Raw genomic sequence first — 26,851 nt, 5'->3', positions numbered from 1 at the left:
CATGTTAGACTTCAGATTATATAAATATTTATTTCTTTCATTTCAGCTCTGTTATATCCACATGCATGCTAAACATAGTGGTAAAGAAGTCCTCTTTAGTGTATAGAACTTATTATATGTAGTCTGAAAACTCTCTTTATCAAAGAGAGCTAGCCTCATTACTTGTTCTAGAGTTCCTTCACAAGACCTCGTCATCATCAGAGAGAGAATGACCAATACAAGACAAGCAGCTTAGGTTGTTTAGCTCTCAGCACTGGTGAAGGGAAAGCAGAGCCAGGTATCATTAAAAAAAGGCAAACAACATGAGAATGATATCTTTTCTGCTAATTCCTTATACATCCAACCAATAATTTGTCCTGCGTGTTGTTCTACAAGCTCAGTGGGTTAGAATAAACCATCTTCACAACACAATTGAAGCTTTCCCATCTTAATACTTCCTGGTATCTGCTGTACATGTTTCTTTTTACATACTGACACTTGTGTACGTGTGCAGGTCAAGTACAGTTGATTATGCTCTTCCACTGTTGGAGAGCTGAGATGCTGTGGGGGGGGGGGGGCAGGCTGAAGAGAGGTGCCACAGAGTGCGGCTTTCCTGAGAAACAACAGCGAGAGGCCACAGTTACAGCCATGGCCACTGGAGTTGAAGAGTCATCCTGGGTGTGTAATATCATCTGTGGCCTGTGCAAAAATACAGAAAGGTGGGTGTGCACTTCCAGTCCTATGCAGTATTTAGGCCAGGTGAGGGGAGCAGGTCCAGTAAAGGAAAAAGCAGAGAATATCCAATGTAGATGCACCAATCCAATCTGTCATGTGTCATATATATCATTATAAACATTCAGTGTTAGCACTGAATCGGTATCAGGGAAACCAAAGTTACATTGGTCCATTTGTTACATCTGCCCACTAAAGTTCTGAGATACCTTTTATTTTTCATTTGAGTGCAACTTGTGTGTGAGAAAATTCAAATGTAAAAATCTGAATGTTATTTTTGTTTGAAAATATATAATTACCACAGTGGAGGTTAAATATAACTTTTTAGTTCCCATTGCCATAATGAAATTTAATGTAACACTGTGAAAATGGAATTGTACTAATTATGTCCTGATTGTAAGATAGAGTATTTCTTGATCATTTTCACCATCTACAACTCAACATACTTAAAGAAAACACAGTATCTTGTAAACCTGTAAAATTGGAACATCTGATTGGGTGCTCTGGTTTCTGGCCACAGTTGCCATGTCTGCTTTGTATAAGCACATTTGGATGTTTTTCCAGTAAGTTTAATTTCAAAATTCTCAACTTCAAAATATTTAAGAATCACAAACAGCAGCACAACAGCTGTTGTCTCTCCCTGCTTTAGGGTAGTGCTGTTTACCTGTTCTGTGTTTGAGCATGTATGCAAGTATGTTGAGTTGTAGGTGGCGGCTGCTTTAAAATGGCAGCTGCCAATGCCAGATTCTCTTTGTCTTTCACCTGGCTCTCAAACGGGCCGATTCAGTATTATCTTGATTGATTGATCTTTGTTGTAAATAATGTCAATATCCTCTAAATGCAGTCCTGGCAGCTGTAGGGGTGAGAAGCCATATTGTTGATGCATGTTTCCTTCTTTTCTTTTTTCCCTTTAGTTTAAGTAGGTTAGTGGATACTGTTATAGATGGTTTTGTTTGTTGTTGTGGCCATGGTCACCCCAACACCTATTTCTACCTTAATTAATGAATAAACCTATTCTGTTGGACTGGAATCTGCTGTGGCACTGGTCGTCCTAGTAGTGGGATAAGAGGGGAGTCTTTTTTTTAATGATATGCACAGGTTCCTCCTAGGCATAACAATGCCCTACATTTCTGTCTGTCTTACCATTATTTTCAGAGTGTATTGAGTGTATTTCATCTTCAACAATATTCTGACATTATGCCGTGACCCTTCTTTTTGAAATATTCTCCAATACTAATATATGTGTGAAAATACACAAATATTTATCTCTTGTCATTTTGCTTTGCCTGTCCTTGACATTAGCATGATGTCACCTTCCATTTTGTCATGTGTTGCCTGACAAAGACTTGGCAGACTTGAAACATCGCCTGTTCACTTCTAATAAAAGTTTAGGACTTGTGTTACAGTGTTTGGATGCTCTCTGCTTTCCCCTGAAAGGTGCTATATCTAAGTTTATTCTAAGTGGGTGGTGTTAATGATAATGGTCACTTGCCAGAAGTTTCAGCCGACGGTGTGTTTACAAGTCAAAAGGTCAAAATACTACGACGGAGTATTAGGGCCACATTGAGGAAACAGGAAATCTAAAATCTTAATATTTCAAGAAAAAATTCATAAAGTTGAAAAGTTGAAGTTGAAAATAACATAATTTTTTAGGAATATTACAATCAACCAATCAAACGGGTGAAAGGACAGTCAGTGGCAGCCTGAGCTGCTTCTGGCAGCTGCTGTTTGTCTGTCTAACAATAGAATAGACTCAGTTTCTTGACAATCTTTTCAATGTCATGATGATGATGATGATGATGATGATGATGATGATGATGATGATGATTATGGTGAGTATCTCTTTATTTGTGAAACCTCTGCTGCAGTATAACTTCACAGGATGCTACACGTTCCTCATTTTAAAGCTTCCCCTACCCCCTATATTTCCCCTCTAAAACAAACGGAACCTAAAATGACCACTTGATTCTCATTATATTATGAAATATTATGAATTTTTAAAATTTAAACGAGTTTATTCTCGAAATCTCTGATATTTTTTCCTTCAATGTGGCCCCAATACTCGGTCGTAGAATACGCCCCTCTTGGCAGTGCTACTTCTTTGTCCTTTCATGCTGAACTGAGGGCAGACTAGATGCTACAGTGACTCACGATCGCAAAGTAGTGTTGGCACCGATGGGCCGGGGCGAGCTGATTAGCATGCTTACTGAAGTAGAAGAAAAGAGGTGATAGAAACAGAAGCAAAACGAGGCTTAAAATCGCACTTGCTTTCCACTTCTGGAGACAGCTGTTGGTGAATAAAGGAATAAAGTCTGATGCTGAATTTGCAAACGTTTCTTCTACACTGATAAGTAAGTAATTAGCTGCTAATGCTAAAGCTAGCTATGTAGCAATAGTAAAAACTTACATATAGCACCTTTAATTTACAAAACTATTACATTTCAGTTAAAAACGATTATGCACAACACATATAATGGGTATAATGTTTTCAAAACTTGAACATCACAACTTTTCTGAGACTGTCCACATGTGTAGGAACCCTGCAAACACAGTCAATGATAAGAAAGCAAACAGCTCAATATTTGACACAGCACTGGAGAATCTAGAGGAACATGTGTATGAACACAGAGTGAGAGGTAAGATCTCTCTCCTGTACACGTTAGCAGCTAAATACAGATCACAAAACCATGGGGACCAGCCGCGTTAGTCAGATAGCATAAATACAGCACGGCCTCGCTCAGTCTCCCAGTTCTACATAGAGAGATTCAAATTCCTTTGAAATCATTCAAGTTAGCAAGAAACTTGTAAGACCTGTTAATGCATATTGGCTCCCATGTTTCATACACAGCATCATCAATTCATGCATAGAGCAACTAGACTGAATAGCTACATAACAGTGAGATCAGGGTGCTGCATGAAATATTAAAATCAAATTTCTTTAAAAAAATACTTCAGTCAAACCATAGCCTGCAATGACAACTTGATAAATTAGTACTGACTTATTCGTAAATATATATATCTATCAATTAACTGACAGAAGCACTTAACTTAGTGGCATCAGAAAACTGGATGTGCATGGGACTCTGCTCTATCGACAAAGGATATTATATTGAATATGTGTCTGCTACCTGACAGAAGTCAGTTGTAAACAAAACTAGGAAAAATGAGTGATGACATAAAAAAGAAGAGAGTGTGACTGTAGTGTGGGAGACATTGGTCCCAGATTCAGTCCTGCTTCAAACAAGAAACCTTTCTGTGACGTCCGTTCACTGTCCACGCACTCCTCTTCCTCTTGCTCTTGCTCCTCCGTGTACCTCATACTCTCCATCCTCTCCATTAAATGACTGGACTGAGGACTGAGGATGTGTGTAAATTAAACTATTTGTACACACAAGTGCTGCAGTGTTGAATGTCCAGGTTTACTTGTGGAACTTCTGAAGGTAGAGGGTGGAATCATCAAACAGCGGGTTCTTCACTTCCATTTCCCCCGTCTAAAGATGGACAGAGAGAGGGGAGAGGATTCTGGGTAACATAGCCCATTATCAGAAATCAAATGTCAAAAAATCTAAATAATCTCCTTTTCTAACCACTTGTCCTTGACTTCAGTGGAAAACACCATGACGTTAAGGAAAGATGTGGAAGGATGTGAAGCAGAATTTGTGGACAACCACAGTCCAGAGAGAATCTTACTGCACTAATACTCATTCTCCTGACACCCTGCTTACAACCAACCACAAGCCCAGGCCGAATGCTCATCCACGGCTCAAATGCTGTTCCTATAACACGGTGATAAATGTTCTTCTATCCTCCTCCAGTCTCCTGGGCTCACTAGCCTGGCCTTAACACTTGAGACTGCAGGCTGGACAATTAAAGCAAATGCTCCATAGAACTGCTGGAAACTGCAGTTCTATCGTCATTTGAGCCATTGCTAATATAAATATTATTGATTTGTGCAGCTTTAAGTTAAATGAATATTATGACTGAAAATGAAAGATATACATTTATTTGCCATGATTTTGTTCTTTAAGTCTGGTTGAGGGTTTCCCACTGAAGACTGATTCCTCACTGTGGATGATTGTACTGATCTGATGATAGACACAGAACGTAATGAAAGTGGAGATCATTTACTCACAGGTGCCAAACCAGGACACTCATATACGGTGAAATCTCCGTCCTCGTTCTCCTCGTCTGTTGATGCTCCTGAGTCAGGAACTTTGAGCTCATCCCTGTGTCTAGACACACACACACACACACACACACACACACACACACACACACACACAGACACACACACGCACGCACTTTATATTGACATAAAGCCCAACAAAGTTGTCAGACCCCACAAGTATGTTGGACTCCCAGTTTTCAGTAAAGCAAGCACAGACACGTAGATCTAAAGACATATAAAAGTCACACAATACTCAGAGGACAGATTGATGGAGGCAGAGAAGGCAGGGGAGGATGACAGAGGAGACAAGGGCTCAATCCCAATGTCCACCCTCACAGACTCACAGATTTGGAGGTGTGTTCTCGGTAAGTCCATGAGGGCTTGTTGTCCGTGATATGTGACGAAGTGCTGTCCAATTCCTCTTCATACCATTTTGAACCCTATCAGCCTCTTGCACTCAGTAACTTACCAGGTGACGTCAATTAAATCTGTGAGGTTCCAGGGCTCAGGCCTTAGGTGGGACATTGGGATTGGGCCAATCACACATGTCAAGGAAAGATGAGTGTGTGTGTGTGTGTGTGTGTGTGTGTGTGTGTGGAGGATGACTCACTTCTCCAGGGAAAGCATCTGCTGCTTCTGGTGCTGGTAGTGGTACATCTGAGCACTGTGAGCCAGCTTCTTGTCCCCAGGCTAGAGCACACCGAGGGGCAGAGGGGCCATGAGAAAGTCAGTGGTATTCATCCACATCACAGTCACACGGTTCAGGTGGTATGCACTTTCTGACATGTGTCTGTACTGCACATGTTCAGGGTTCTGACACAGCTGAAAGGACAGGTCCTTCTGGGGCACGAGACACATAGAACTAGCTTAATGGCTAATGCTACCCAGCAAGAAATCGGACAATTGGTGATGAAGATATTATGATATGCTGGTCTATTGTTCTTTGTGGAAAGTTGTTAAGCACATAGGTTTAATTCCAGATTTGGTAGCAGTAGGACAACAGGTCTGTAATCTGTAAAAAGGATCTGTCACATTCAACATCTGCATGTTTTGGCCACAGTGGCATCAGTAAGTTATATTATTACAGTCGTGCCGCTGATAAAGTATTTCAAATTTATAAGCCTAAAAAATGTTCAATATATTACAATATAGTACTTGTGGTATATGATACTATCAGTTACTAGACTCATTACTGTTACTATATCGAGGAGAGATAGAAGTTTTTCTGCTTACCAAACTGTCAAAGTTTTGGGCTCTAATCAGTCCATACGCAGCAAAGTCCACCTTCTGAGTGAGACGCACACCTTTCTGCAACCTGTCAGAAAAAATGAAATGACTAGAGGAGATCTTTTTGAATGCATTTGGAACTGACTGGCATGTATTGCTGTGTCTCTGTGATTTTATCAATGGTGGATTCAAAGTTAGGGCATTGTAAACTCCTCATTGCCTTACTGGTCAGTAGACTCACTGGTCAGGAGACTCACTGGTCAGGAGACCCACTGGTCAGAACTGGTTTCATTGGCCAGGACTGGGCTCACTGGTCAGGACTGGTTTCACTGGTCTGACTGGTCTCACTGGTCTGACTGGTCTCACTGGTCAGGACTGGTGTCACTGGTCAGGAGATTCACTGGTCTGACTGGGCTCAGTGGTCAGGACTGGACTCACTGGTCAGGAGACTCACTGTTCAGGACTGGTGTCACTGGTCAGGAGACTCACTGGTCTTACTGGTCTCAGTGGTCAGGACTAGACTCACTGGTCAGGACTAGACTCACTGGTCAGAACTGGTTTCACTGGTCAGGACTGGACTCACTGGTCAGGACTGGTTTCACTGGTCAGGACTGGACTCACTGGACAGGACTGGTTTCACTGGTCAGGACTAGACTCACTGGTCAGAACTGGTTTCACTGGTCAGGACTGGACTCACTGGTCAGAACTGGTTTCACTGGTCAGGACTGGACTCACTGGTCAGGACTGGTTTCACTGGTCAGGACTGGACTCACTGGACAGGACTGGTCTCAGTGGACAGGACTGGACTCAGTGGTCAGAACTGGTTTCACTGGTCAGGACTAGACTCACTGGTCAGGACTGGACTCACTGGACAGGACTAGACTCACTGGTCAGGACTAGACTCACTGGTCAGGACTGGTCTCAGTGGTCAGGACTGGTTTTACTGGTCAGGACTGGACTCACTGGTCAGGACTAGACTCACTGGTCAGGACTGGTCTCAGTGGTCAGGACTGGTTTTACTGGTCTGACTGGTCTCACTGGTCTGACTGGTCAGGACTGGTTTCACTGGTCTGACTGGGCTCAGTGGTCAGGACTAGACTCAGTGGTCAGGACTAGACTCAGTGGTCAGAACTGGTTTCACTGGTCAGGACTGGACTCACTAGACAGGACTGGTCTTAGTGGTCAGGACTGGTTTCACTGGTCAGGACTGGTCTCACTGGACAGGCCAGCTCTCAGTGGACAGGACTGGTTTCACTGGTCAGGCCAGGTCTCAGTGGACAGGACTGGTTTCACTGGTCAGGCCAGCTCTCAGTGGACAGGACTGGTTTCACTGGTCAGGACTGGTCTCAGTGGTCAGGACTGGTTTTACTGGTCAGGACTGGACTCACTGGTCAGGACTGGTTTCACTGGTCAGGACTGGTCTCACTGGACAGGACTGGTTTCACTGGTCAGGCCAGGTCTCAGTGGTCAGGACTGGTTTTACTGGTCTGGACCAAACTCTCTGGTCAGTCACAATATGTGATCAACTGACCGCAGACAGAATCTAACTGTGTGAAACACTGCACCATTATAATAACAATACGGCAAGGTGCAGCTCACCTGGCTTTTAAAGGGAATCTGGAGATGGCACTGTGATTGGTTTATTGCATGTTACACCAAACACACTCCCATGAATAATGAAGGGGTTCAGTACAACCCCTCTGAACCATGTACCTGGAGCAGAGTCTGATTTTTCTCCCGTTAAAACAGCATGTGTGCCATGAGCTTCAGACCATGTGCTTTGGACTGTTAAAATACAGCCAAGAACATCTTTGGGTTTTAGACTGTTGGTTAGGGAAAACAGTCACTCTTCTAACACTTCATAGACCAATTAATCATTTCAATTGAGAAAATAATCAGCATATTAATCAATAATAACAATAATTTTAGATTCAGACCTTCAGGCTGTACAGTGTAGTGAGAGTCTAAAGCAGTAGAAAGAGAGGAATAAGATTCTTACCTGACCCAACAGGCCCCGGCCATGATTAAAGCCAGTGAACCTGCCGCGATGAAGATGGTGCTCATTGCTGAGAAGAAAAAAATACAGACAGTCAGGACAAGAGAACGCTGTGCGGGTCTGAAGGTGTTAGAGGACGACATGATGCCTGACTGCTCTGGAGACGGGTCTGAAGCGGAGTGTGTGTGTAGCTGGTTATCAACAACAGTGAAACCAGCATTGATGACAGTAATGGAGTGTAGCAGAACTAACTGACAGTAACACAAGTTCTGTTCTGTTAACTCGAGGACAGTCCACGAGATTTCCCAGCGTGCAGTGCTAACATTTGGTCTGACAAAGGAGGTCTTTTACTGAACTGATCGAAACGCTTTGGAGTCTGATGTTCCATAAAGATGGATTTTTTCCATCATCTCTGTTTCCAGGTTGACTACCAGGAAACAAGATCCTGGTTGTTCCTGGGATTTTGGTTGTGTGTGTGCGCATGTGTGTTTTACACACTGATCATACAGACTGAAGCAAAAACCAAACCGCGCCACTGCCACAGATAAATGCTAAAGTTTGACCTTCAAATACTGTTGTCATGGTGACGTAGCTAAATGGAAAAATTAGGACGTGGTGGGAAACAGAATCAAACGATTCTGAATGGTTCCCATTGTTTACACTTGTAACAGGAATTACCGCTCTGCCAATGTTTTCTGGAAAAAATGAAAGATACGTAGGTGGCTTACCTCATATTGGGATATCATTTTCTAATTTTAAAATCACAGGAAATCTTCCTCCCTCATAATGCCTCACCTGCTTTTTCTGCTGCAGTTCACTACATGATTTGTACAGCACATTAACGCTGGCAAACAAAACTGATGTTTGATTATTCCTACTACAGAAAACACAGGTTTGAACCATTTGAATTGGCAAACCAATACAACCAGATGCAACTACCTGTATATAACCCTAATTGTGCTAATAGCAACCACAAGACAGAAAGTAGTATTTGGGTGGAATAACCCTTTATGAGAGCGGTCCTAAAATCAGCCTCCAGTACTCCTCTTCATGAGTTGGTGCTGGAGCGAAAAAGTAAGGTCCTAGAAATGCAGCCTCCGATACTGCAGGAACAAACTATTGGAAATAGCTTGCGCACAACTTTTTCTCCAGGCTTCGCAACTTTGCCATCTGCTGACCAAAATCCAAACGGGGCTGGGACTGCAGGTCCCTCTCTCTGCAGCCAGGTCGGCTTTCATTTTCCATTAGTGAAAGTGACATTGTGTGACTCCGTCATGCAGTGTATTCAGTGCAGCAGCCCAGGCCTATGTGAGAACTCATGAGACAGACAATTTTTCACAATCACAATCAATCAAGCTTTACGTTATTGGATTTAGAATATTCCTTGACAGACCTGCTGTGCATGACATGATTTCAGATCATCAGATCTGCTCCAGCACTTAGCATATCATCTTATCTGTATTCTTATTTGTTGCAGCTCGTCTTTGCTTTTATCTCCTGAATCTTAATTGTATTCTATATTGCATGTATAGGACTTTTGCTTGTGTTATTGTCTTACTGTTATGACTTTGTTTGTTTGCTGCCCTGCTGCGAAGACGTCCTCTCACAGGACAATAAAGATGTGAACGGAACTGGACTTCAGTCCATCTTTACAACACAAAGTCATAATGGAAACTTCCTGTGCATCGCTGCCAGACCGATGCTTGCTGCTGTCCTCTGTTATATTATTTTTAGTGTTTTTAATAAATGTGTTGCCTGTGAATCATCAAAGCAAATCTCGGTGACCACAGAGCTCAGGTCACTGAGCAAAGCAGGTTGTGGTTAAAGACTTACTGATGAAGACGCGGTCGTTGGAGGGGTAGGGGAGGATGATGGGATCGCTGAGCAAAGCAGGCGTGTGGTTTGTGGTGGTGGTGGGTGGAGCCACTCTGGTGAATTGGACACTCTGGCTTGTAGGCTGCGCTGCAGTTGAAGCTCTGTGGGTGTGGCCAGACTCACTGAGCTGCTTGGATATGGGTTGAGAGACATCCTGGGAGGGCGGAGCTGAGAAAATAAATGAAAAGTTTGGAGCCATTACATCAGCAGAGGTATTGTAGAAAATACCAACAGGTGTAAAGTAGTAGCCTATCCACTACCTGGCAGCCTGGCCTCAGTTCTCTGCTCACTGATGATGGCAGACAGGAAGTCGATCTCCTCATCCAGCTCAGGGTACGTGCTCATCTTACCTGGAGGAACACAAACGAAACAAAATTACCAGTGAGTGGAGAGTCATCATCTCATATTATCTATTTACTACATATGGGAACTTTGTCAGTGCTACATTAACAGCATGTTTATGCACCAAACTTCAAGTAAATCGGACAGACTTAACATTTATCTTTAGAGCTGCTAGAAACCTGTTGAAAAACCAGCCCAGCTAGAGATGGCTGAATGCCTAATCAGCATTTTGTTGGCTCCCGCTGGTCTGAGGTGATCTGATGCTGGTGAGGGTGGTATATGAGTTCATGCATAGAAGATCAGCATCTACTTAAAGTTGTAAATCAGTATTTACGTGGCTGTTCCACTGGTTTAGTATCTACAAAATACTGGCTCTGATATCAGCCTTCAGAAACCTATGTTGGTCAAAATCCAGTCTTTTAGCATTTGGTGTAAAATAATAAATTACAGAAGCACTTCAGTGATTTGGTAATGTACTTCCATAAAGTTGGAGAAGTCACAAGAGACATGACACATTTTTAATTACCTACTTCTCCCTGGCCATGTTTATCCCCAGGCATGCCAGTTTCCACCCACCAGATATCACTTTTCCTGTCTTTTTACCCACCTGCTCACCTGTTTTCTTATCTACACCTGCCTACAGAATACTTCCCTGTGTCATCCTTCCCTGTGGCTCCTCCCTGCCTGTGCTGCTTCCACCCATGAAAGAGAAATCCCAACTCTAGTAAAGGTCAAGACTCCAATTCGTCTTTTGTTAGAATGTCCAGAATATCGGAGAAACAGCCATGTTCTTCCAGCTCCACACCCCCAGTTTGCAACACAGAACTCTGTTAAGAGTTCAAGCTGATGACATCATCAGGGTTATTTTCTCAGACTTGATAAAGCTCCCCCAGAGCCACAGATGACACCATCAACAGAAACATTGACCAGCCGACCAACCAGGGGCCGGTTCCACAAAGATATGTCAGACTGGTCTGTGGCGTTGGTCCAGTCTTAGTTTGGCTAGAAGATTTAAAGATTTTATTCCTCTGCGCCGGCATCAGCCAGAGCCTATTGTTTTCGGGTAGTCCGTCTGTCCCATTCTCAAGGACACAATATCCCAGTGTCTCTCAACGCCCTGACGGAACTGCTTCAAATTTGGCACAAACATTCAGTTGGACTCAAGGACGAACTGATTAGATTTTGGTGGTCAAAGGTCAAAAGTCAAGGTCAGTGTGGGCTCACAAAACAATTTTTAGCCATAACTCAAGACTTCACAGAAGTTATGATAAAATTTTACACAAATGGTTCATATTTTCTATGTCTCTGGATAAACAAGGATGTGTGGAGGACGCAGACAACCACGAGGAGGTGATTCTAGTAGTGACTTCAGTCTGACTCCAGGCACCTCTGGAGCAACAAACCTGAAACCTGGACAATGTGTCAGGCTGACGTTCAAAATGATCTTTGTTCCTAAAATAAATCATCTGAGCCACACAGATCACCTGACCATCAGTACTGATGCTTTAAGTTACTGTGTGTAATACTGTGGAGGGTAAAATCAGTGCATTAAAAACAAAAAGATAACGCAGCCCCATGTGGCAAAAAACTGAAAAAAAACCCTGCAGTCTTGATTGTTTCAATGAGGGAACCACTGCTTGTGCCCATTCACTTCCTGTGATCCTGTGCTGCACTACAGAGCATCATCTCACTGCCTGGGGTCTGTGGTGTAGGAGGAATATATATGTGTGTGTGTGTGTGTGTGTGTGTGTGTGTGTGTGTGTGTGTGTGTGAGACTGTGTGTGGGTGGACGGCAGTAAGGGGAAGGGAAAGGACAGAGAAATGAAAAACAAGGACAGACGGATATATGGATGTGTGGGGGGTGGAGTGGGTCAACAGCAACAGGAGGACAGAGAGGATGAGAAGGTAAAGAAGCCTCTACATTATCTGTATGGTGCAGGAAAAAAATGAAAGGGGGAAAAGAAGAAACAAAATAAATAAAAGGATGTGAAATCTGTGAAATCAGTTTGAGAAAATAACCTTGATGATGTGTTCAGGGTTCATTCAGCCTAGGCTTTTAAAATAAAGTCTGTGTGATAAACCAGGGTATGGAAGACACAGGTGTTTACCCAGCATTGATAATGTAAAATCTAACATGACATTTTCTAAATGGGATAATTGTATTTGAGCAAAATGTGCATGTTGTTTTGTTATTTTGTAAAAGCTGAACTGGTACTATGTATGTAGCCACAGTGAGGACTGACCACCGACCTTTAATGATCTGAGCAGAGTGAGAAGAATGTCTCTTCTTGACCACACATCGGCCACGGGAGTCCTCCACCAAAGAGCGCAGGCAGGGGCCACAGTGTGAGCTGCCCGGCTGGCAGAAGTAGCGTCCTGCCCGGGCACAGTCTAAACTCCGGGGACACAGATGAGATCCTGTGGATAAAGTTATAACAGAAAACTTCACACAACGTTCGGAGAAATTTTACTTTCAATACAACAACCTGAATTCTTTAATTCATATTTTCAAAAACAAAAGAGACAATTATAGAAAATGTAATTCAATTTGAGTTTTTAAAGCAATACCACCAGAGGCTAGTTAGTTTAGCTTAGCACAAACAGCTAGCTTGACTAAGTCCAGAGGAAACACTTTTTGTAAACAAGATAGAAGACAGAAACTTAGCTGTAGATGTATTTTGTTACCTGTTTCCCCTGTTTCCAGTGTTTGTGCTAAGCTAAACTAAGCTAACCAGCCGCTGGTTTGTATTTACCATACAAACACGTGAGCGGTATCAAGCTTTTCAAAAATAAACTGATTGTCATGTTCCGTCCTGATATCTAGGTCATGTTTTCTGTTTTCGTCATATTTTTTTTTCATCTCGTCTTATTTTGGTGCGTCTAACCTCTCCTCTCGTTTCAGACTTACACTTCCTGCCATTGTGTGTTTCCCGCTCCTGTGATTGTCGACCCCGCCCCTAATGTGTTGGACCTGTGTCTCCTCGTCTTCCCCTCCCTGTGTATTTAGTCTGCTTGCTCCCTGTTCGTCATCATTCTTAGTAGCAAGCATTGCAGCATTCTCTGTCTACTGTGTGTCTGACCTGTTTCTTGATCGACCTAGTCTTTTGCCTCAGCCGTTGGATTTGTTTGCCCTGCCTGGCTGGCTTCCTGTGTACTGACCTGGTTTCCATTAAAGACCCTGCCTCTGATTGCTGCTTTGAGTCGTGTATTTTTCAGTCCAGAGGGCGGCACGTTGGTGCGGTGGTTAGCCCTGTTCAAAGCACCAGCTTGGGGCCTTTCTGTGTGGCGTTTGCATGTTCTCCCTGTGTCTGCCTGAGTTCTCTCCGGTTTCTCCGGCTTCCTCCCAGGATTTTTGAGTCCTCACCTAGTGGTTGTGATACTGATACACATCACATGGACCGTGACATCAGTTGTCCAAAGCTTAATCATGGCACAAAAAACTATTTCTGTTTGTTGTTCATTGAAATGCATTTTACAAACGTAAGATTATATTGTGTTTTCGTTAGACGGTCATTTAGTCCATACATGTACAAAAAAGTACAAAGTCAATGCTGGAAATCTGATTCTAGAGTGACACAGAAGTCAAAGCAGTCAACCTAAAACTGAACAAACTGACTGGTATGTGAAGGTCAGAGATGATGACAAGACATCGCAAGGAAAATGCCAGCTTGGAAAAGATCCCCTGTAAGTTGAGAGCAGATGTGGTCGGGAAACCTGACCTTGTCTCTGCTGCTGCTGCTGTGATGCAGTTTTGTAATGGGTGCAGGCCGTTGCTGCTTACCTGGTCTGATATATGACAATGTGCGGGTGGGAGAGGATATTCCTGGGGGTTTAAGGGTCGACAGGAAGGGCTAAACATTAGTTGATGAGAAGAGTCTTAGTCAACCAAGTTTTGATTAGTCGCTTGGTCACAGGGAAAAAAGAAATAAATAAAACTCCACATGAAGTGGCCACTGTCACACACAGTCATCTTAGACATTGTTCATTGCAGCACACAGTAAACACAGGCCAGCATGTCAGGCAGGAAATCACAAGTCTGGGATCATTTCAAGAGGCTCGAGGACAAACCCCGAGAAAGCAGCACGCAAACTATCGTCCATCTATCAGCTCAAACACGGCTTATCATTTCAAACATGTAAGTAGCCTAATATTAGCCACTTAGCATGGCCACTTACTCTAACGTTCTCTTTGCTGGTTGTTCCGACACATTCGGATTCATTACAGCTTCGTTTCTAAAGGATCATTATTATGTATTTCTCTGTAATATAGTGCAGTGTTAGTAGTGTTACTCTCAACCCTGGACTCAAACCATTTTCTGATGCCCCCCCCATATACTATATTTAAATAGTTAAATGAATAACATAAAGGTGCAATGAATAGTCGAATAATGGTTTAAACTAAGGACTACTAGTCGACCAGGAGAATTTTGGGTTGGGCTACGACACCTGTATGAAGGGAAAACATCGGAAATCCGATCCACAGAAATCCACAGAGTGAAAAACAAGAAAAATAATAGTGCTGGAAGCGGCACAAAATTTGACAAAGGCAACCGCCTCATAATTCTCTCTGCTTTATTAACAATGTATTACGCATTATAAACAGGGATATCCAACATGAAACTTCAGTAAACTGTGAACTGTGCCTGTTGGTCAGGATATGGTTAGCCTACCTTAGCATAAAGACTGGGGTAAACAGCTGGCCGGGCCGTGCCTAAAGTGACATCTTTATATTTCTGTTTTTCTATTAGCAGACTGCTGAGAACATGCCAGGAGGTCAGCAGTTTCAGAAACACTCAAACCAGCTCATCTGACACCAACATCGTGCCACACTCAAAGTCACTCAGATCACATTTGTTCTCATTCTGATATGAAAATGAAGTGAGGCTCCTGACCTCAGCCAGGAGTTTATGCATGAATAAGGAGGTGTGCACGGTGTATATCATACATTATAATCTTCTCATCCTCTATACATCACTTTAATTATTTGATGGATATAGATAATTAAAGTGCAAAAGAGAGAAGACACCAGTTTTAAAGGGTGAAGAGGTTACAAGGGACTCATTGTACCTCTACATTAGTCTGACTGAGCAGTCAGAGCATTGCTGCAGATACTTCATCTGTTGCACTGGTTGTTTTGGTGTAATATTGCATCCGTTTACTTGTGAGGATAACAGAAAACCTGTGAGCACAGCACCTGTGTGAAGAGCAGAATAAAGCTGGACTCTTCATCCTGCAGAGTGGAAAATAATTAGACCCAGCTATCAATATTAACCCCCTTCAGCTTCCTCGTCAGAATCCCTCCTGTCTCTGTTACTGGAACCTAGACACTGGTTGCCATGACGACTTCCATGGCAACTGAGGAGTTGTGACATCATCAAGGGGTGAGTCACTGCACAAACGCACAAGTCAAGGATGGAAGGTTTGTCTCAGGCTATTGTAATGAGCAGAGAAAGGCAAGGATGACAAATGCACGAGGAAAATGATTATTAGACTGTCAGTGAGCTGGAAGCAGGTGAAGTGCACATTTCTATAGAATTACAGACTTTAACTTTAATACTTTTTATGGCTTACCACTATGTGGGTGCACATGGATTTTGGTCCTATAGCTGCACTATAATTAATGCCATGGACGAAGCAGCTAGCAAACTGTGCAACTCATACACACTCACAATGGCCGAACCTCGGAGACTACAACAGTGGCGCTAATCTATTCAAAGCTTTACAACTGGATGATGCAATGAGGCACTGAGGCACTGAGGGTGTGCTTCCCTGTTTCTCTCAGCTGTCAGATCCTGTGGGCCTGAGATGAGGTTCATGCGCTCAGTTCATTGCCAGACCCAAAGACAGGAAAGGGCTGAAGCACACAGATGTCACACCTCAGTGAGAATAATACTGCAGACGTGTAAGCACCAACCTGACTCAACATCAAAGACAGTGAAATGCAGGCGAGTAGCATTTGCAAATATCTCCACCATGATGTATGTTGATATGAGTGGTGATACAATAATCAACTACATCAACAACAATCCTACACGTCGCATATTTTTATACCACGATCCGTAAATGATTTCCTGAGAAATGAACGAAAATGTCAATGAACTACTTTTGGTGTAGTCATGCTGACACACCAACACACATTACTCAGTCTGACATGTTCACATAGTAAACTGTCACAAAGACTGATCACATCTTAATAAGAGATTTTGTATTGTTTTGTGCTGCACGTACAACTTGCATAACAGAAAACCCCTGCACTGTGTAACTGTGCCAACATGAAGAGACAAAGTCTGTGTGCACCTTTTCACAGTGTGCTGCACACACTGTGAAAACTCTTTCAGCTGCACTGCTTTGAATACCTCCACATGCAAATAACAGCCACTGCTGAGAAGCTTTATCGCTGCTATTTTGAAAAAAGGCTGTAAAGCACATTAGAGCAGGTGCTATTAGGCTTTTTGTGCTTCAGTCAGCAGCACTGGTGTTCACCAACTCTCCGAGCACCGGTAACATTATCACAGTGTATTAAATACACTTTCTTCAAAAGTCACTGTTTCCTAGCAACCTCCTGTCCCTTGTTTGGTCAAAGAAAGTGAAATGTGTTCATTCTCTTCATCTCCAGTGAATTACATGAATTTTACTGATTAAAGAGAATTACATGTCCTTCAAGCCTTCAGATGCATTACAACCAACAGTGTTGCAAATGTCTCAACTCATACTTGACCCTGGCAGGACTGCTGGTTTATAAATGTATTACACTGAAGCAGACATCAGTCTAACTCATGGTCTTATTTGTTAAAAGGTTTCTTTCTAGATCGTGAAGCTGCACTAGTCGATATGTTCGTGTTAACTGCGGATCAAATGTATCACATGAAAGGTGCCGCTTGTGGCAGAAGTGACAGAATTATACTCTGACCATTCATCAGATACAGTATGTTGTGTTTCCAGCTTGTTTTTCATTTTCCCCAAGTGGCAGTGAGTTGATACAAAATCAATCTGCATTACAGTTATCCTCACGTCACGTGTAAGAATATATCAACTAAAATGATACCGCAAATATTGTGCATATTATCTTTGGAGAAACAACTGCTATAGGCCTCAAGTCTCTAAATGTTGGTTGGTTGGTTTCATCTCACTTAGAGAGAACATCATGAGGTTAGGGAAAGATGTGAAGGAGAGAATCCGACTGCACTTACACTAGGCTTCTTCTTTTTTTTTTTTTACTTCAACCACAAAAACAAAGCAAACGTGAAGGGAATATGAGATGAAGTTGAGCCATTAATATAAATAAGAAACCAGAATATATTATATTCAGACTTAAGTAAATAGTTTAACACAGTCCAGAACATACAGTATGAACGTATATTTGTCATCTCAAACATAAAACAGCTGCTCTGTTGTTTCTACATTTACGTAGGTCTGCCAAGGTGAAACTACAATGTTGCGTCGTTTCAAATGTTGCTGCAGCAAGGAATTGTGGGATGGTATTTCTCCTTTCCTTTCCTAAAGGAAAGTCCAGTGTTTCCTATGCTGAAGGAAATAAGATAGGAAGCACTGAAGCTCCTTTCCTTATCATGCAGAGAAGTGTAGCAGCTCTGATCGTGGCTGCTGCTCAGAGACTTCAGCTCATTTCACTCAGTTTGAACCTCCAACCTCAGCCATACTGTCACCTTTCATGGGGGGCCACTGACTGGAGAATCTCATACTGAAGGTTCCTACGCATAGTGACAGCGGTAGCTAGCAAGCTAGGCTAACCACTTGCCATTAAATGGACACTATTTGAATTAGTTTGCTGTATTTTCATATGTATTTTGATCACCTGTGCAGTTCCTGCATAGAAAGGGGGGGTGCTCACTAGTCAGCAGCTGTGGTGATGGCAAATGACACAAACTGTCAAAACATTTTTACTTCTGTTTAGTTTTTCGATTACCAGTCAGCAGTGAGCATCTGCTCAGCTGACGTCAGTGAAGCTGCAGTAGCAAGTAGCAGTCGACTAAATGATTTTCACGTAGATTGAAGAACTCTTTAAGAAAAGAACAGCTTGTTTTTTCTGATGCCCTCCAGCAAGGTAACATATCCCCAACCTGTGCTGTAAAGACTGTTGTTGAATCTGTATCACCTGAAGAAGACGGCTCTGCCTTACACTAGGTCCAGATGAGCCGAGGAGAGAAAAGAACATTATAAAAGAAATTCAATTAACACTGCTTTCTATTCCTGATTCACATCCTGTGGAATAACAGCAGCTCCATCCATCCACGGCTTCAAGTGGAGGTCACAGTAAGAGTCTTAAAATACACCGCTCCCAGTAAATTCAGCAGAAATAGAAAACTCACTGAAGCTTCTGTCAGAATACTCAGATCAATGATCAGTGAGTCACTCTTCATCTTTTCCAGTAACAGTGCATAGTCATGACGAAGTGTATTTTGATGAATCATCATTCTTACAGTGCTCTGTTGTCTACTATTAAATCCTTAAACATGAAAATGCCTCATTCAAACCTGCTGTGTTGCAGTGCTCCAGGCAAACTGAGGAGACACTAAGCAGAAGGGGAGCAGCTCTCAGCCCTGACTGAGAGGGAGCCGTCAGGCAGCAGAGAGAGTGGAGGCACTGCTGATCCTCACACTGAGCCAACAGGGTGCAGAGACACAGTGGTGCTGCATGGTGGGCGGGCGTGAGGCCGTGACTGTTAACACGTCTGCAGTAATGCAATGTAAGACATCCGCAACATTTAAAAACATTAAAACACGAGGGGAATGAAAAACATGAACGACATAAATAACATGAATGTCTTTCCATCCTGCAACCATGTGTGCACGCTGCACGGCAGAGCTGAACACCAGGGGCCAGATGCATAGATGATGCGTACACACAAAAACCAGGCGTACATCATTTCCTGCACGTAAATGAATCTTTATAAAGACCCTGCGTACACACGGTTTCACAAAGTGATCCAAGTTACAGTGAAAATACAAAATAAGCTGAGACTTGCAATTTAACATAAAATAAAATAACCAACTTCACAGAACCTGTTTACACAGCATTAACAATTTTACAATTAATAACAGACAGAAATAATTGTGTTTAAAGTACTTATTATACATTGTGAGTCATTGTGTAACTGTTTGATACTATTTGATTATTGACTCATCTCAGTGTTAGAGCCTGGAGCCTCGTTAAGACTCTCCAGTCCCAATAAATGAAGTTCAGAGTGAAACAGGACTTTACATCAGATCGATTGTACTAAAGTAAACCTTTACCTCTGTTTCACAGTCAGTGAAATTGCGCCTCTGTCTCATCTTTCTTCTCTGTGTCTGATCACTTTCCCTTGATTAAGGGAGAGTGTCCATCTATTTATAGATAATTGTGGGAGTGGAAATGAGGCTCATGCCCCCAGTTTCTCAATGAGTAAGATTTTCTGAAGTGGAACCATGTGAACGCACGGCTTCATAATTCTGATGAAAAGAATGCGTATGTATATTTCTGATTTTGTGCGTCACATAGTTCTCATAGTCATAAATCTACAGAGTTTCATGCATCTGGCCCAGCTGCAGAGGTTTCAGTATTTCCTGGGAGATCTCACCACAATCTGATCCGACGCTTTGGGAAAAACATGGTCCCCTGTTTGTGCATACTGAAATACAGCTAATCCTTCTGTAAACCTAACATTCATGCAACTGTTGTAGATATAATCCAACCATAAATTGCATTAATTATTGTAATAGAAGAGGATTTTGCACCAGAAAACATGGCTGGATGTTCCTGCTACTGCACACATGAATAACTTCACATCAAGCACTATAAAGATGATCAACTGCTCCATTACAACTACGGTAAGAGTAGGTATTGTGTTTTTTTCCAAATGAAAGACATTATACGTAAAAAGTATTCTTTTTCTACTTAAAATATTAACACTCTAATGAATATAAAAGAATAGAATCAGAATATTAAAATTAACAATTTTAGAGCTAATTATCTAAAGTTGTGTCTTTAAATTGAAACGTGCTGAGCTGTGCTGAGCTGGAGACCATCACCAGCTCCTTCTGGCCTAAACCCAAGTGTAATTCACACGTCAATGAGTCCTGAGCAAGACACTGAACCCAGAACTGCTCCCCATGTTTCAGGCCTAAGCCCGCATGGTAGCTCGCTGACAATGGTGTACTGGCACAAGTGTGTGTGTGTGTGTATGTGTAGGTGTGTGTATGAATGACGGCCATGCATGTTCAAATGCATTGTGTACATTGCTCAAGCTCACGACTTGTTGCTTTGAAAGCCGAACTAAAGGCCGTCGGCTTCGGTGTTAATATGAGAGCACTGTAAGAAATGGTGGAAGACTGTGACTCCAGAAATGACACAAACTGACAGGAATGGAACGAAGTGTGTGAAAGTGAAACTCCTTTATGAAACCCCGACATATTCTGTCCCGAGTCACTGATGTGCACAAATACTTAACATGTGTCACCAGACAACCTGGCACAGGAGGCACTTATGCAAATATATATTTGAAATCCATATTTAAGAAAAATAATAATGTTCAGATATCTTAAAAAGGTGTGAATGTATTTTTAAAATAAAATGCATATTTAAATAGTTTCTATAACAGTAATTGGGATTTTTGAATACACTAATTTATACAGAGATTTGGGTGAATGAATGGTACTTTAGATGAATTAGCTGTATCAAATCATCTGTAGGACCTCGACTGATCCAATAATGTAGAAAGATACAGACTGAGAGACACTGCAAACTGACAATCAGCAAGGAGCCTAAATATCTGCTCTTCTGTGTTCACATTCAAATTCCATTAGATTGCACATTGATTATTTTATGATTAAGGATCTAAAATAGAATAAATTAATGTGTTCTTATTCTCTCAATTATCGGCTTATGGGTTAAAAAATATTAAAATTGGTGAAGTAACATGAAAGCTTAGGGGCAATGAGCCTTATTTTAAATTATGGTGAAAATTCTGTGATATTTGAAGGAGTTTTTAAATAAAATACTGAAATTAATTAATCTTAAATACAGAAACATAAGTTCTTCTAAGTTGCAAATTAAGGAGTCCTCCTCGTGTCAGGACACTTGCAGTGACGGGGATAGATGTCAGAATTTCATGGTAATCACTCCCAAAGGAAGAGGGTCGTCAATGATTAATTGATTATTGATTAACTGCCATTAATAATTGAATTGATAAAAAATATATTAACCGACAATACAGAAGATGAGGACGTGCAGTTTAACGGTTAGAAAAAGTTCTGCAGTTTGCTGTGGTACCTGGTTGTGCCACTAGGTGGTGCCTCCGACTCTTTAATGAGATCGAGCTGCATGTTGCTGACGCCTGTGAGGGCTGCACAGATTATAAAACACACGTCCGAGGAAGAAGAAGACGTGGCAGTGTAGCTCACTGTGCTCACTGTGGCAGTCATGTTGATGAACCACATTGTCTGGCAGCTTCAAATTATAAACCTCACCACATCCCAAAGCAACAGCCTGAAGGAAGAGCTTTTCTAAATCAACAATTCACAGATTACAAACTCAGAGGACAAACAAAGATCTGTTCTACCTCTGCCCCTGTACATGACTTACAACACTGACCCGTTTATTTCTTTATGTATGTATGTATGTATAGGGTGAAGGCCCTACTGTTACTACACCCTCTGGTGCATTATTAGGACAATACTTTACTCCAAGGAGGCACAATATCACAAGAACAAAACCACACAGAGCCTTCACATCATCAACACTGAACATCATTTTGGATTTTTTTTTCTGACCTATAGCTGACGCTCGTTAACTGCCAAGATTAAAATGTACTATTTAGAATAGATGAGCTTCTGAAAGCCATTACAAATATCAATACACGGGGTTAAAGAACATACAAAAAGCTCTATGTTATAAATTCATGAGGTCATTATAAAGATCAGTGCTGGATAATGCACTTCTGGTGTGACAGTCAGAATACTGCTCTCACCACTAAAGCATTAAACCTCAAAATAAGGATATTTTAACTGTTTAACTTATACTATTAATAACGGTTATGAACCACTCTGATACATACATATATAGGCTGTTAAAGGAAAATGGCACACAGGTGCACTGCGTGGTACATTTACACAACGCTGGCTGACAGTCAGGACATCAAGGTTAAGAGCAGAGCTGCACTGAGCAACAAGACAGAACACAGCAGATGATCGGATCACCATCTCACACTCCAACAACAGGTGTGTGTGTCTCTGGCTGAGTCACCGAGTCACACTGGTGGGAACTCTCAGGTTCGACTGATATCTGATCATCTGGGAGGTCCAGTACTATCTAAGACACAAAAATGTTGCATTTCATACTTTTAAAGAAGCTGAAATTCCCTCAGTTCTTCACGGTTCTTTACACCATGACTTTTGGGTTAAATGATAGAATTCAAAAAGATTGTGATTAAGCTTGAAGGTTCATAGCAGTGTTGAGATTTCACTGCACTATTGTTTTAACCCTGGCTCTGTTTACATTATGGTGTGTAATTTCATATGGATCAGTACATTTTATTTCATGGCTTTGCCTGACTGTAATCAGGATGTGTCACCGTGCATTAAACAATATGACTATCCTTGTTTCCGTATAGAGTGGCACAGTCACGTCACATGATGCTCTAAATGCCATTTACACTCACTTAACTTTGGCCTGTTTGATGATGTTCAAACTGCTGTTTGCGAGCTGACGAGGTTAGGAAAGGGTTTGTGTGGATCTCATGGTAAATTGTGGGAAGTGAAACGGTCGTCATCTACGGTCAGCGGCGGGGAGCTCTTGAGCTCTGACATTAGGAATGTGTTTGTGAGGACAGCCAGGCCGCAGCCGACACCTCTGCCATGATACCACCATCACACCCACTCACACACCCTGAAAAACATCCTGTTCCGTCCATTTCTGTGGCCCTGAATCATCCTTCTCCCACCTCACTGCCTAATGTGATTTTTTTCTATTGTACGGTCTCACAGCCACACGAAGCAGCACACATCATCACTGGGTTCAGAAGCCCAGAGTCACTGAGGCCGTCGTCTGTGCACATGGCTGCTCGTGACTGTACTAACACACAAAGCACCACAACTTCACATTTCAAAGACGTGTAAAAGCGTTTAAAAATCACCAGTATGTTCTAAGGTGTTTTCACAACTTACCTAAACATTCTGCTTTTTAATATTTCAATCCTCTGTCATGATACTAAATGTTCCCATGACGTCTTACAGTCTCATTGGCTGCGATATGAACACAGGATCATACTAACCTCTACTGCAGCATTACTGTTGTCTTTTTTCATCAGGGTAAACCAAACAACAACCACTGAGGCTGAAACATGAAGCCAACACTGAAGCACCAACACCTGCAGTTCCTCTAATGGCCACTAGAGTCTGGCTACAACAACAAGTCAGTCCCCATAGACTCCCATGTTAAAATGTCCAACTTTACAGCAGAAATCAACATGTTTACAGCCTGGTACAAAAACTGTTTTGGTCTCTAGAGCTAATTTCCTCCTTCATGACACCTGTTTATATAACTCACCTGTTTACATTTTATTAAGGCTTAAAGTAATGGAGAATTGAGGGCGTGCTGCTTTGAGTGACAGGTGGGTGGACGTATGTTTGTCACAAACTAACATTCACCGAAGTCTCTGCTCCACACACACCCCTCCTCTTTGTCCATTTTTGGATTAGCTGGGAGTTAGGGGCGGAGTCAGACACTGCAAAAACCACTCTTCAGAAACCTGTGGGTCACATCACAGAGGCTACGTCCATCTCTGTTTACAGGCTATGGGTATTAGCATGAAATGGATATACTTAATAAGTAAAGTACAAGTAGAAGTACAAGTAAGGGATAACTTAAGATCCAGAAGTCAAAGGAGTGAAATCATTCATTATAAAAAAGTGACATATGACTTGAAACAGTAAGAACATAGGTCGTTATGGAAAACAGCTTATAAAGTACTGAAAATGCCTATTGAGATTTCCCAGAGGTGATGGTTTTACCAGGAGCCAGATAACGGTTCTATGTTGATAAAGACGCCCAATGAATGATTATCAAAATTGGTGTCATTTTTTTTTTTAATTAACCTATAATCAATTGATTGACCGATCATATCAGCACTTATCTTAAGACTGGAGGGTTCATAACACTAGATCTCAACAATGAAGGGGGAAAAAAAGACAAAAAGGCTTCTCTCCATTCACAGTAAAGGTACATGGATTACATGGATACATATTTTTTATATCCTCCATTCTTTAATTAAAAAAATAATTAAACTATTTTTTTAGGGCTGAAATGAGTGATTATCAATTAATGTCAACTATTTCTCAATAAATGTATGAATTGTTTGATCTGCTCCTTGTTAAAGACTCATTATATTGTCAGTCAGACACATTCTATTCGGATTATTTCATATTAAACGTTTACCAAAATATTATACAAACAGACAATCAGGCCGTGATACACTCACTGAGACACTACAGCATCACAAACACTAACATTATCATCATCTGATCCAAGGCGTGAGAGGATTACAGGGTGATGCACAGCGGTCCTGGAGGCCCTGTGCAGCTTTACCAACCCACCAACCAGGTGGCAGCAGGTCTTACCTGTCAGGCACATGCCCAGCGCCAACAGGGCCGCAAACACCGCAGCCTGGCGGAGCAGCGGGGCCCACATCCTGGACAAGAGCTCCGACGATTGTCAAGGGACACAGAGACAGACAGGAGGAGGACCTGGAGGAAGAGGAGGAGGAAGCGGGCACGGCGGAGGGTGGTCGGTGCTGATCATTCCCTCATCCCCCCCATCCCCTGGTGCTCAGGGAGGAGAAGACTCAGAGGAGCGGAATAAATAACCACCGGTCAGAAGATGACGGCAGAGCGGGAGACGATGCAGCAGATCCCCGGGTCCCTGTGTCTGCTGCTCCCGGCAGCTGCTGCACTGATGCTCTCCTCTGACTGACTGAGCAGAGGCAAGCCAGTTCGTGACGTCAGCACGCTGCACTCCACTCGTTCTTCTTCTTCTTTGCCTTACCAACTTTTAGGTGCATACCGCCGCCTGTCGTGTAGAACAGGATGTAGTTGAGTCTTACTTTAGTCCATCATAAAAAACAAATAAATGATTTTCTATGAGACGATGCGGTGTTTACTAAGACCCCCCCCCCCCTTCTTAGTGTCCCTTCAAATCCCTCTCACTGTATTGACAATTTACCTTCATTATGTTTGACACAGTGCATTAATACATGTTCTGCATTTTCACTTATATTACAAAGTGCACATATATGTGAATTTACTTCTCCCCAAACAAACAGTGTATTTTGGTGTATGGTGTATTTAAATCTAACCTGAACCCAAGAGTATGTTTTGCACTGACGGTCCTCATCCCACTTCTTCTGCCAAAGTTGGCAAACATGATTCAGCCCAGATCTGGCCCACAGCCTTCATAAGATCTGGCCCAGATCCGCACAACGGACCTGGGCTGATGTCATTTGGCACAATGGACCAGCACGGATCCATGTGTTTTATCCGTATCTGGGGCCAGTACAGAACTGGGTCTCATTTTATAAGCATTTGCCTCCAATATGGATTTCATAATTCAATATTACATTTCTAGAATTTCAAGCTTTTTCTCGTGATGAGGAAATGAAATCTTATTTACTTAAGCAGCTGTTTAAGGCCTCGAACAGGAACGGAGGCATGTGTATTTATTCCTCCCACAGAACACAGATACTGTGGCGACAGCAAAACATGAGTGACGAGGTTTCACACAGCAGCCACATATAGTTATCTATCTGAATCATCCTGCTTTTCACTTCACAACGGCACACTCATTAGATCCATGGTGCAGCCCTTTGCAGGTAACTGCTTGTATCGAATCATATGGAAATACAATAAATGAGAGCAGAAAACTGGGTCCTGTTCATCAAAATCATTGTATTCCAGTCATATTTTCAAATATTCTCTCTTTGCATACTGATCAGCTGACTTTAACACTACTGTACTTCATGTCGTTATAATGACATGTACAGTTTGTCTCAGTGTACCTAATAAACTGGCAAGTGAGTGTATGTCACAGCAATCCTTTTGAATTGGTGGTGGAGTTTTCTGATCAGCTATCTGACAAACAGGATCTATTATTATTGTTATTAATGATGTCATAACACAGCAGCGAAGTGGAAATTAGATGATTTTTAGATGACTCAATAAAATGTGGAAATATTGTTGGCGTAACAAGCGAGTTTTCAACGGACATTGCAGTAATTTAATCATGATTAAAAAGTTCTTTGCAGCCCTAAAATATTACTTTTACTTTAAAATTACTGTTGAAATCACTCCTGTCAAGGATTATTATATTATATATACATAATATATTATTATTATTACTATAACAAAAGTATTTTTAAAGTAAGCTAAGAAATTAACCTGAAACAAACAGTTTATTGAAATAAAAAGTTAGGGAATATTTAAAAAATTTTTACCAAACCACTGTATGTGATACATAAGCATAACTTTCCATTGGATGCCTATAATTATA

General features: G+C 41.9%; 1 protein-coding gene across 1 annotated transcript; it reads right to left on the bottom strand.

The window, feature by feature from the left end:
* Positions 1-4: 4 nt before the first annotated feature.
* Positions 5-25,270, bottom strand: npdc1b (neural proliferation, differentiation and control, 1b). Its single transcript, XM_023397582.2, has 9 exons — positions 24,928-25,270; positions 12,570-12,737; positions 10,238-10,327; positions 9,936-10,145; positions 8,106-8,172; positions 6,113-6,194; positions 5,490-5,569; positions 4,844-4,943; positions 5-4,202 (listed from the first exon to the last, which is right to left on the bottom strand). The coding sequence occupies exons 1-9, from the start codon at positions 24,995-24,997 to the stop codon at positions 4,131-4,133; spliced, it is 939 nt and encodes a 312-aa protein (XP_023253350.1). The 5' UTR covers positions 24,998-25,270; the 3' UTR covers positions 5-4,130.
* Positions 25,271-26,851: the final 1,581 nt, after the last annotated feature.

This window comes from Seriola lalandi, unplaced genomic scaffold (assembly GCF_002814215.2).
Source record: "Seriola lalandi dorsalis isolate HSWRI2012SDOR001 ecotype SW California unplaced genomic scaffold, Sedor1 jcf7180002054883, whole genome shotgun sequence".
Classification (NCBI taxonomy): domain Eukaryota; kingdom Metazoa; phylum Chordata; class Actinopteri; order Carangiformes; family Carangidae; genus Seriola; species Seriola lalandi.
This window is presented reverse-complemented; position numbering and strand designations above follow the sequence as displayed.